This window comes from Vigna radiata, chromosome 8, assembly GCF_000741045.1.
Source record: "Vigna radiata var. radiata cultivar VC1973A chromosome 8, Vradiata_ver6, whole genome shotgun sequence".
Lineage (NCBI taxonomy): Eukaryota > Viridiplantae > Streptophyta > Magnoliopsida > Fabales > Fabaceae > Vigna > Vigna radiata.
In genome coordinates, this window is record NC_028358.1 from 37,262,833 (window position 1) to 37,274,828 (window position 11,996).

The following is an 11,996-nucleotide window of genomic DNA, read 5'->3' on the forward strand; positions in this document are numbered from 1 at the left end:
ATCCGATCTAATCTGATCCGGTTCGGCCCACCACGGATTGGTCACTAAGTGAGTTAATCCAATCTGATTCATTTATTAGCAAGTCAGAAAAATTCGAATCCGACATGTTTACTTACTAGGTCACTTAATTATAATTTTTTTAAATAAAAAATTACAAACATTTTATAATTTAAAACTAAATAAATTTCATTCCCAAAATGATGTTAAACTCAAGACAATTCAAAATAATAAAAAAAAAGTACAATACAATCCACATATAATGAACTTGATGATATTTTTTAGGATTTTATAAGATAAAAAATTAATAAAAATAAAATTAGGTGAGTTAGTGGACCAACCTGTCAACACGGGTTCTACCCGGATGAACCAATTTGAAAATTAGCTCGCATAAAAAAATTCATTTTTTTCAACCGAATCTGACCTAAATTCGTAGTGGACTGAGTTAGTCTGCGGATTGTAACCCATTTTAGTACCTCTAAGATTATGATACTTTAAAAACGACAATTTAAATTATATAACTGTCATCAAAAGAATTGAGTGTAAAAAAGTTTGCTGAGTTAGTATGAAGAAAGTTTTTGAAGACGTATTTAATTACTCAAACATTACAATAGTAAAAAGATTTGGTGCATGTTTGGAAAGTTTGAGTAGTGCCGTGTTAATCAATGATCAAACACTGCTGCACTTGCTTTACAAACAAACCCGTACAGTAATTTCAAGAACTTTAACTTTTCAAAACATGTCAAATAGCAACTTATGAATTAAGAAAATCAAAGCTTTCAAGTGTTTGGGTAATTGCATTTTCAAGACTGGCTAAGAACTTTAAAATCCAGTTACGTCGGACATTAAAAGCTTTCATAAATTCAACAAAGGATACGCTGATTTCGTTACAACTTATGGAAGGTGGTACATATTGAAGAATGGAAGATGTTCATATGGAAAGAGAAATTGATATGATATTGAAGGAATGAAAAAAAAATTGTTCAGGAGATTGGTTAGAAAAATCATTAAGCAAAGAATGGGGTAAATCAATTGGATTATAAAAGGGGAATATGAGGATTTGGATGTGTAAGAAGTAGAGAAGAGGAAGAAAATTGGGAAAGAATTACAAACTAAACAGGGGATTCTCTAATTCTAAATATTATTGTTAAGGTGTCTGCTAAACAAGAAGATAAAAAACGAAATTCTCTTCTGAAATTTTGATAGAACCAAGTACTAGTAAAAAAAAGGTTTAAATCACTTTTTGGTCCCTAAGTTATGAGCGGATGTTCAGTTTAGTCCCCGTTTTTAAAAATGTAAACCTTTGGTTCCTAAGTTATAAAAAATGTATCAAATGAGTCCTTTTTTGATGTTCATGGTCAAAGTACAAAGAGTAATCTAAAGTGTTCTTATTATTAAGAAACAAATCAGAGCAATCTAAAAATGTAGTAGTTGTTAAGAAACAACCAAAAACAGTATTTCAAGTCAAAAAATGACTCATTTGATACATTTTTTATAACTTAGGGATCAAAGATTTACATTTTTAAAAACGGGGACTAAACTGAACATCCGCTTATAACTTAGGGACCAAAAAAAGGTTTAAACCTATAAAAATCATATTTTATGACGTACAACAATGAGTTATGACGTACATACTTTTGTACGTTATAATAGGTCTACACATTTTATGATGTAGCAAAAATTTACGTCATGATAGTCTGAACATATAGTTTCTAAAATCATTTCATTTTTTTATAGACTTCTTGACATTCTTTCTTATACTTCAGAGCAGCACAAATTTTAAGTTGATATCCATAAAAAACGGTAATAAAATCTAACAAATTATGATAAAAAAAGAAATAACTCTAGTTAATGTGAACATAGATAATTTTACTTAATATCAATTCAAAACAATTTTTTCCAATATTTATATAATAAAAATGGACTGATTTTAGAAACTGCGTCATAATATGTTCAGACTATCATGACGTAAATTATTGTTACGTTATGAAATGTCTAGACCTATTATAAGGTACAAAACTATGTATGTCATAGTTTATTTTTGTATGTCATAAAATATGATATTTTACTAATGAAGAACAAGTTTAAAGCCTCTAAAAATAATGAATTAAACAACATTTTTGCTGTCATTATATAAGACTAGAGAATGGGACAAAGCCATAATTGAATCATTTACAAATCTCCTCATTTGCACTCAAGAGTCAATATAGTATTGTGTTAGAGAGAAACAGACCAAAATAAACAATTTAAGTTGTGAAAAAAAGTCGGAGATCAAAATGAATTTCTTTTGGAAAAAAAAAATCATAGTTACTTTTAGAAAATAAAATAAACTAATTTTTCCCATAAATTCTTATGAATAAATTTATTTGTAATTTTTTATCAGGAATATACGTATGAGAGTGTGTGTAAAAGTTAATTTATATTAACTGTTTTAATTTATATATAAATTATTTTAATTTATATAAAATTATTTTTTCTTTATGAAAAAACTAAAGTGCTTATGGAATTTGTTTTTCAAACAAACCTTTTATACTTTAGAAAAAAAGGTTTTTAAAGACAATAAAAAACTTATTCTTTTAACTTTTTTTTTAAAAAGTCCACATTAATAGGAGGAGTTTTGTCAAAGGTTGGAATATATAGTTTATTGATGTATAAGGTGTGTTTTTGAAGATATTGAAAATTAAGTAAGATGGAAAGTTATCTCTTATTACCTGTGAAAATCATAAAAGAACAAACATTCTCTTAATGGGATACTCATGACAGTTAAGATTGTAATAGAAAAGGGAATGCAAACGAGCTATTGTGTTTTAAGTTGACTTCGATAAAAACCTACCATTTAGTACTTATTCTATATCATGGAAAAAAATGGGTTTTGGGGGTTGGTGGAGGAATAATGAAAGAATAACGTATTTCTATTATTAAAGTGTTTGTAATAATGGAAGTTCAAGTAAAAGTTTTTATTAGGAAATTATTGTGCACTTTTTTTTTTTTTCAAGTGGTGGCATGTTCATATTTATAAAATATTAAACATCTACTTCACAATTTAAATTATTAAATTAGATTATAAAGTAAAAATATTTCTATTAGAGAGTGTCAAAACATTTTTTTTTCATTACTAGGTACGGTTTGGAAAAATATAGTGTGACATTGACTAAAAGAAATTCGAACACTTAACAACTATTCAAAAAATATAATAATACATTAATATTTTAAGTTAAAATATTAATTAAAGTATAAAAATTTTAATTGTAAAGTAATTATTTTTTGTTTTATGGGTGTCTAAGGTATATATAATCCCTCATAAGATTTTGTGTCATGCTCCACAATGGTATGAGTATTGGCCTTTTTAAAATCTTTCCCTATAAGAAAACATGAGGGTTTTAGCCTTAACCCTCCCCTATTAATTAGGTTAATTAGAGTAGGGAATTTCATGTGGATTATGTAGATTATTAATTTAATTTACAGTAAACTTTCCCTAATTACTTTCAAAGTTATGATCTTTAAAATGACTTTTTTTTTTTTTTATCTATATATTGAATGAAATTGAATGCATGGATGTATTTTAAGACCTGAATTATCCCATGTATATAAGTACGTACATATAAATACATTTCAATCCAATAGAATAATTTATGTGAAACCCTTTCGTCCCTTTCATGCAATTAGTAGCTCTCTTCCGGGTGGTCCAAGCAAATTAAATTTCTTAAATCACACGTAAAAAAAAATCATGATACTAAACAATTAATTAAAGTGTCTCTTTCATGGTTAGGAATAGTTCTGATTGAAACAAAAGGAGAGAACGTTAAAATAAAGCCACCTAACCTATCAACTTTGTGTGTATCCAACCTTTACACCTTTCAAATTAAAGATAGTAGTATTAAATTATAGGGATTATTTGGTTATTATGGCTCACTTTCGATCTTAGTTAATTAATTTGGTTGTAAAGTGAATGGATTATGTGGCTAAGGAACATCTGTTTGTAGTGGTTTGGCTAGTGCAGGAACTAAAAGGTTACTTTCTGTTTTAGCCAATGCTCTTTTAACTCACATAGAACAAACACATTTTAATTTATTTTCTTTAAGGAGAAATAAAATTGTAAGTTGCAGCAGTTTCCTATAGTTCTCTTATTCTTACGTACTTACATGGATGTGGGGTGGTAGGTTAACAAAAAATTTAATTTTGATACTAATATTTATTGTTTAACTTATGTCTACCACACGCGCACGCCTCACCCATCCAACTTTAATTGGATCCCCATGGGCGATGGTGGAGCATGCAATTTTTTTTTCCTCTCAAGCTCCAATAACGTTTAACTTAGCAAGCACTTTTAATTTCAATGACTCAATTAGATCATAAAATTCATAAAAACACAATTAATTTTTTTTTCCTATTTTTATCAAACAATTTGTGTGTAACAAGAAATTTAAGGTAAATTATTTGCAATAATTAATATTAAATTTCATCTATTTCTTTCACAAATATCTAAATTTCATATTCAAGTCAAAATCAACTCACCAGTATACTTAAATTCTATTATTAGAACCTTTGAGTCTATAATTTCTAATCAAGTTTTAATTTCTTGAATCCTTAATAGGTGAAATCATTATTCCTAGTTATAAGAATTCGTTAAGCATTCAATTTCAAGTCTAGAATCTTTTTTCAACACCTCACGAATCACAAATCAGGCATAGCAACAATCCACATCAAACATTAAGTATGAAAATCAAATGCTACAATTGGAAAAAAAAATGTTTTACATTAGTTAATAAATTTCCATGGAAGAGAACCTAGAGTTTCAAATTGAAGAGATGTAGAAGAAATTAAAACCATAAAGAAGTTTCAATGGCTTCTCTCATTCGCATTTCCACCTCCAATCTATAACTTATCTTCCTCTTCAACCCCAAAAGAGGAATAACCACAATGGATGAAAGAGGAAACCCCAAAAGGAGAGGGAGAGCTTCACATAACTCAATGTGAGACTTAATGGTGGTTTTTTGGTTGTGCGGGAGTGATCCATGGCAGTAAAACCATACAAGTGAGTTTTTTTTTTTTTTTTTTTTATGTTTGTAATGTTGGATGCGATTCTAGTATCCATGATTTGGATATTTATCTAAAAATCATTCTTTCTTATCCAATTATGCTTCTTTGAGTTCTATCTTGTTTTTACCAAAATCGTTTTCTATAAATTTATTTTACACACTGAAAACATATAATAGAAGTAAACAAACATAAAACAACTAAAATGCAAAACCAATATAAACTTGAAAATTAAACAAAATAAAAATTTTAGGAAAGTTGGTTTTATTCACAAAATTTAACACCATTAATAAATAAAAAATAACTCGAAATAAACCACTCCCAATTTCTGTCTTTCTCAAATGGTAAATGTTCTTGCATTCATAAACCCTATACAAATATGAATCAAGAAAATAGTTATCTAATATATTTTCAAAAAGTTATTAAAAAAAATTATTAACTTTCGAAATTTAATCACCATTTAATAAAATGATTGTACACCATACCGACTTTTGTAAAAATTGATAAACCTCATCCTGAACGACTACTAACCCTGAATAATCAACTCCCACTTTCTGGCTTTCTGAAATGAAAAATGTCCAAAGCATTTGAGAGAGTAGAGGACAGACGAAAATAAACACTTACCACAATTTCAAATTATAACCACAACATTTCATCAAAACCTCTCTCACTCTAAATACTTTGAGCCTGCTAACTTATTAAATATTAATATTTTTGACACATCAACAGTATCACCTACTCATCCATTGTTAAAGGAAAAAAATCTTTTTAACAACATTTTTTTAACAACTTTTTGATAACGGGTATGTGACAACTTGTGATTAATCTGTTTTAAATATTTTTTTAAACGTAAATTCAAATAGACCAATAAAATGATGACACGTGTTCCATTATAAAAAAAATTGTCAAAAAATATTGTTAAAATATCATCATTGTTAAAGTATCATTTTCCATTTGTGACATAATGGGTCCTACAACCTCAGTTTAGTCAAACGCATATGGAAAATAAATTCAGCGCGCGACTCTAAAAATAGTGTGCGGGACTCTATCATTCTAAGTAATCAAAAAGCTAAACCCTATTAATTTACAAATTAAGTTCATAACATTATTTAAAAGTATGATTAAATAACTATTTTATTAAACTATTTATGTATTTATTTATATTATTATAATGTTATGTGGTTGTATTGTTTATCAAATTATTTTTTTCAATCGCTTTAACTAAATTTATTAATAATTCGTAAACACTTAAATTGAACCTGAACATAAAATAAACTTTTAGTATAAGTTAAATTATTAGATATTTAGCTTTTGAAAAACTCGTCTGATGAAATTGTAAAAATAGTACTAGGTCAAAATCATGTCAAAAGAGGCTCATCTCTATCCAATTTCTACCCCACATTAATAAATTACACTATTTTTAGGATACATGCAGTTCGTTTAGAACTGCTAGATCTCATCCTTTAAGGTATTTTATTACATGAAAAAAAAATTGACGAGGAACAGTATATATAGTTACATAAACATATAATTAACTGCATGCGAAATTACTTTATGCTTTTCCGTAGGATTTATCACTAACAGTCATAATTTTTATTCAGCTTTTACGATATCTAGAGAAAATTATTTATCCCCATGGAATGAGTGGTTGACTATTACAAAATTGTTATTTTTTTAAATCAATTATTATAAAAGAAAAAGGTAGAATAAGTGTGTGTGATGTAATTATATTTTTAATTATCTAAAAATGAAAGTAGTATAAAAGAATGAATGTGTAATAACCTAAGTGGTAATAAAACTAGCAACACCGAATACCATGCTCGCCAACATTAGCAACATTTAGCCAAACTCGTGCTGGCCCATCACCTTTTATAATAATTGCCCACGAACGTTAGTGGAAAAACTCAGGTTGCATATTTTATTGTCTCCCCTATAATTGATATAACCTACAAATTTATACGTCACTGAAATTGGAGCAATCCCCTCCATAGAATCCCCACCACAACAGCAAAGAAACAAAGAGAGTTATATATCCAACCCTAGCTAGGTCCATTATTCAACCAATAAAAGGGAGAGTAAGAAGGCAAATTTTGAGAGATATTATAGAGAGATGACCGAAGAAAGTGCTGGAAACACAGTTGCAACCTCTATCACCCCATTAAACTGGTGGTATCTCCAGGCAAATTCTATTTCTTCCTGGAACGATTCTAATAACACATGGAACAACCAACCAAACCCTAATTCTTCCTCTTCTTGTGAGGAGGATATATCTGTTTCTACATCTTTCACTAATGCTTCCAACCATTCAACCCTCACTGTTGAGTCCTCTCGCAGACTCATTGACCCTCCTGCTCCTTCCTCCAACGACTTCATGGGAGAACATGCTTCGGATAATCAACTTTGGACCCATGTTCTATCGTAAGTTTATATTCTTTTTGAATAAAGATTAATAAATATACCTGTATGATTAAGATTATCTACAGTACTTTTATCATTAAGTATATTCGATGTTGATTATTTCTATTGATACATAGTAGGCAACGATAATCAGATATAAGAGAATAATCTTTAAGGGTGAAGTTTAAAGTGCATATATAGGTAGGGTTAAAATACTATGAGTTTCATTGGTCGTAAACATTCTTCTAGGCTTTGCTTTCCACTATCTAACCGTTATGTGCGCTACTCTAGTCAACTAATTCGTTTCTGTGTTCATACTACAAAACTGTGATCTCTTAATCTCTCGGTTTCTTTTGTATCAACATCCAAAACCAAATAAAGCCGCTCTTAAACACTGTAAGGTATACAAGTTCAAAATATGCGTGTTGTTTATTATGTTTGAAATCTTTGTACAGTTGAATTAATGGATATTTTCTTTGTTCATGCACATAGTAAGATGGGTTTGGTGTATTTTTCATTTAGTTTACCTACAATACAACTAACTTTTTGGTCAAATAATTTTAGAGGTGTTGGATCGAACGGCGAGTTACAGAGCGGCCAAGATATTGGAGAGAACTTTCTGGGTGCACTGTCATCAAAAAGCATGACAAGCACTATGTTTCAACCAGTGTGTGACTACTTGAAGAAACTTGATCATACCAGTTGGGAATATAGTGGTTCAACTTCATTAAACAGTTTTGAGAAGCATTTAAATGGGTTCAGTGAGGCGATGATTGAGAATAATGAAAGGTTGACCAAGTTATCTAATCTTGTAAGCACTTGCTCTATTGCCCCGCCAGACCCGGAAGTAAGTAGCCACTTTGATCCACAAACAAACAACATGACCTTGAATTCTTCCATGGATCATTTCCCACAATCTGATCACTTCAAGCAACCTTTTGGAGACTCCACATGCTCTCTTGGAGGAGTAGCAAACAGAAATTCTGGAGTGTTCCCATCCTATGATCATGACACCAAGGTCAAGCAAGAGTTTCATGCAAGTGAAGTGCAAGGATCTGTATATGGGAAATCATTAAATGCAAATGGGTATCAAAATGGATTTAATGGCTTTTCAGTGGGTGATAGTTGCAAACTCTACCATGGGATGCCCAATCTTCCTCCATGCACAAGAAATTTCTCAGATGTTATATCCTTTAATAGTCGATTTGGAAGGCCAGTTATTGGAATCCATGCTCAGAAGCCTAGCATGAAGTATCTGAACGCATCTGAACCAAAGAAACAGGGTCTTCAAGCACCATCACCGGTAAGGTTATTATAAACCGATTATTATATATGGTTTATCGTACTGATTTAGCAGAATTTTGTTTATGAAATATGCATAATATGATGTGATGCAGATAAGAAGTAATATTAATGGAAAAGGGGAGGGCACAACACGTGAAGTAAAGAAGAAAAGATCAGAAGAATCTTCAGATGCAATGTTAAAAAAGCTTAAGCAAGATACATCAACAGTTTCTTCTTCAAAGGTAAGATATAAAATGCCCAAGATGAACTTATGACTGTAAAGAAAAGCAGAAAGTGTGGGGAACCTCCTTTTGTGCACTGTTAAGAAACTTCTATTCATTGTTTAAAAGGTGCAGGCACCCAAAGTCAAGCTAGGGGACAAAATCACAGCCCTTCAGCAAATTGTGTCTCCATTTGGAAAGGTTACTACACATTTTGCACTAACACTCTCCTTTTTTCGTTTCCTCTTCTTTATGAATATATATAATCAACAGTGCTCTTCTTTTCTCGCTACCTACTTCATAATGATCATTTTTTTTTTGTTGAATTCCAGACAGATACTGCATCTGTGCTGTTTGAAGCAATAGGGTACATAAAGTTTCTTCAAGAACAAGTCCAGGTGGGCATCATTATGCAAAACTTTCTTTCCATTGCATTATGCAGCTATATAATACACTATTATTGTTCTTGTTGCTTTCTTTCTTCTTCTTCTTATCATTTTTAATGCCCACGAAACTAGACTCATCTCTTAATAAAATGAATAAAGGAACGTTACGTTGAAAGATTGCACATTTTGTCGATCCCACATCAATCATGCACTACGATCAGACTTGAAGTAAATTAAAGATCACCCAAAAAAGAAATTATTTCTTTATGACTGGCCATCCCCTACATACGTAACGTGGAACAAAGATGCAATTTTTAACACCAGTTTTTTTTTTTCTTCTTTTTACAATAACAATATAGTAAGATTTTAAACCAACAATTTCATCCCAAATAATATTATGCCGATTTCAGTAAGTTATAAGACAACAGCGTTAACGAATTATACATTTATCCTTCTTGAATATTCAATGGTTAAATTTTTTATGGTTCTATTTCTTTCGTGTTTCTTTAGCTTAATGTATAGTTTCTTTTATGCATGCATAATTGCAGCTACTGAGCAACCCTTACTTGAAGGCTAACTGTCACAAGGTAAGAAAGTTCTCCATTTCTCTTAAGTCTTCCAAACTTTCGCTGGCAACAATAATTAACCCTATTGTCATTGGTTTTCATGGGACTGAAGGATCCATGGGGAAGCTTGGATAGAAAAGATAAGGACGATACAAAGCTAGATCTTCGGAGCAGAGGTCTTTGTTTAGTTCCTACTTCATGTACTCCTCTAGTTTACAGAGAGAGCAGTGGACCAGACTACTGGACACCAGCATACAGAGGATGTTTGTATAGGTGAAAAATGTGTCATATATAAGACATAGAATATGAATGTAGTACGTACTTTGCTTGAGTCTTGGAAAATTATAAATTAAGCTCCAGTGAATAAAGTATATACATATATATATGGTTAAACTTAACTTTTTTTTATTGCCGTAATGCATGAGTTATATGACTAAACAGAGATTTCGGTTAATCTTCAAAATATATGCATATATAGATCCGCAATTTAGTTCTTAAATGACAAAAATTAAATTGACAATAAATAATTCTGAGATTAACATGTTTTATTAGTTAGTAATGACTTTGTTTTATGTTGTAACGTTTATGTAGTACTAAAATACGGTTAATGTAGTAAATGCTAACTTTACAGAATAAAAGAATGTTATTTTCAAGTTTGACACAAACTACTACTCATGGGAGTGGAAAGTTGTTTATTGGTTGATATTTTACCTTTTAAAATATTAATTTGGATGTAGAGATATTTTGTTCACAAGATGGGGAAAAAGTGTCATTGGTGAATGGCATGAGGCACTTTAATGACATTCTTTTATATTTTACATTAAAAATACTAATATTTCCTTTAACGAAAGTCTTCATTATATTTGATAAAATTTCTGTTGGATCAATAAACTCCACTAAGTTTTATTGAGAGTCACATATGATTAACCCAGAAAGAAAACATGCTAAAAAATATATCGTTATTTTCTCTCGTTTACTGCAAGTTTATACACTTATAATATTTACATCCAATGTCTGTTTAATTATAAAAATTAAATTAGTTTATTTAAACTCTTTAAATTTGTAAAAACATGTTGTCATAATTAAAATGGATAATGGCACTAGTTAAAGCTTTTAAACTCACTTAACTAAACCTAATGTAAAATATTTACAAAAATATAATGTAATGCAGGTTGGGTATTCATGGAATTCTTATAGGTTATACATAAACGCTATTTTTGAACTATAAACTATTTACTCCCTCACATGATTTCTATAAGATCTACATTAAAATTTTTGTTTATTTATTTTATAATAATTAATTAGTTTAAAATATTGTATCCATTAATGTTTTTCATTAAACTATTATTAATCATACTACAAAAATACATGAAATTATCGACAAAATTTTATCGAAAAAATAATTTTTGTCGGTGAATTTTTTTAATTACTGACAAAAGAAGTTGTCAGTAAATCTTTCAATAATTACTAATAGACAAAATCTATCGATAAATCAATTGGTAATGCATATTTTACTTACCGACGGACAAAATCTATCAATAAAAAGAACAGTAAAATTCTCGTCCATTTTTTTTCTCTCTCTCTACGCAAACAACACTATATCTCTCTCGAATTAGTTTCTTCATTTTTCTTTCTTGTCATTTTAAGAGTATTTCTCACCTTTTCTACAATCATTTTTCTATTTCGGTCAATCATCTTCCTACACTGTCACCACTACGGTTGGAGAATCGCACGGAAGCAGTGATGCCAACTCTTCCATCAAGCAGATGGAATCACCATGATGATAGAGCAAAAGCGTATGCATTAAGAAAAGGACAATGATATTTTAACAACTCTTTTTTAACAACTTTTTGACAAGGACACGTGTCACAATTCTATTTCTCTGTTTGAATTTATTCTAAAAAAATATTTAAAACGGACCAATCACAAACTGTCACGTATGCGTTGTAAAAAAAGAGTTGTTAAAGAGACTGTTTCCTTAAGAAAAGATGGTTATAGTGTAGTGTGCTGTGGAGATATAGGAAACATGGTTATCACGTGTTGTGCTGTTGAATATGAAGAAAAATTGTTTGTTCAAAACTTAAGCATTACTATGCAGAGGAGAAGCA

The 11,996-nt window shown here is 29.9% G+C and overlaps 1 protein-coding gene across 4 annotated transcripts; it reads left to right on the top strand.

Annotated features, from left to right (window-relative positions):
- The first annotated feature begins 6,847 nt into the window (after window positions 1–6,847).
- On the top strand, window positions 6,848–10,292 carry LOC106771210 (transcription factor bHLH111). Of its 4 annotated transcripts, none has more exons than XR_002669380.1 (7): window positions 6,848–7,452; window positions 7,996–8,734; window positions 8,829–8,957; window positions 9,072–9,137; window positions 9,273–9,334; window positions 9,871–9,909; window positions 10,001–10,073. XR_002669380.1 is itself a non-coding variant. In XM_014657146.2 (7 exons), exons 1-7 carry the CDS (start codon window positions 7,145–7,147, stop codon window positions 10,163–10,165), a joined length of 1,512 nt encoding a protein of 503 aa, XP_014512632.1. In that variant the 5' UTR covers window positions 6,850–7,144; the 3' UTR covers window positions 10,166–10,292. The 4 variants fall into 4 exon arrangements, 2 of the variants coding, with proteins under 2 accessions (XP_014512632.1, XP_014512631.1); XR_002669379.1 differs by having other exon boundaries at window positions 6,850–7,452; window positions 9,066–9,137; XM_014657146.2 differs by having other exon boundaries at window positions 6,850–7,452; window positions 9,269–9,334; window positions 10,001–10,292.
- Window positions 10,293–11,996: the final 1,704 nt, after the last annotated feature.

Coding starts and splice junctions, on each gene's coding strand:
- LOC106771210 (XM_014657145.2), top strand. CDS start 7,145: ATGACCGAAGAAAGTGCTGGAAACACAGTTGCAACCTCTATCACCCCA. Junction 9,335..9,870: donor TTCTTCAAGAACAAGTCCAG/GTGGGCATCATT, acceptor GCATAATTGCAG/CTACTGAGCAACCCTTACTT. Junction 9,910..10,000: donor TGAAGGCTAACTGTCACAAG/GTAAGAAAGTTC, acceptor ATGGGACTGAAG/GATCCATGGGGAAGCTTGGA.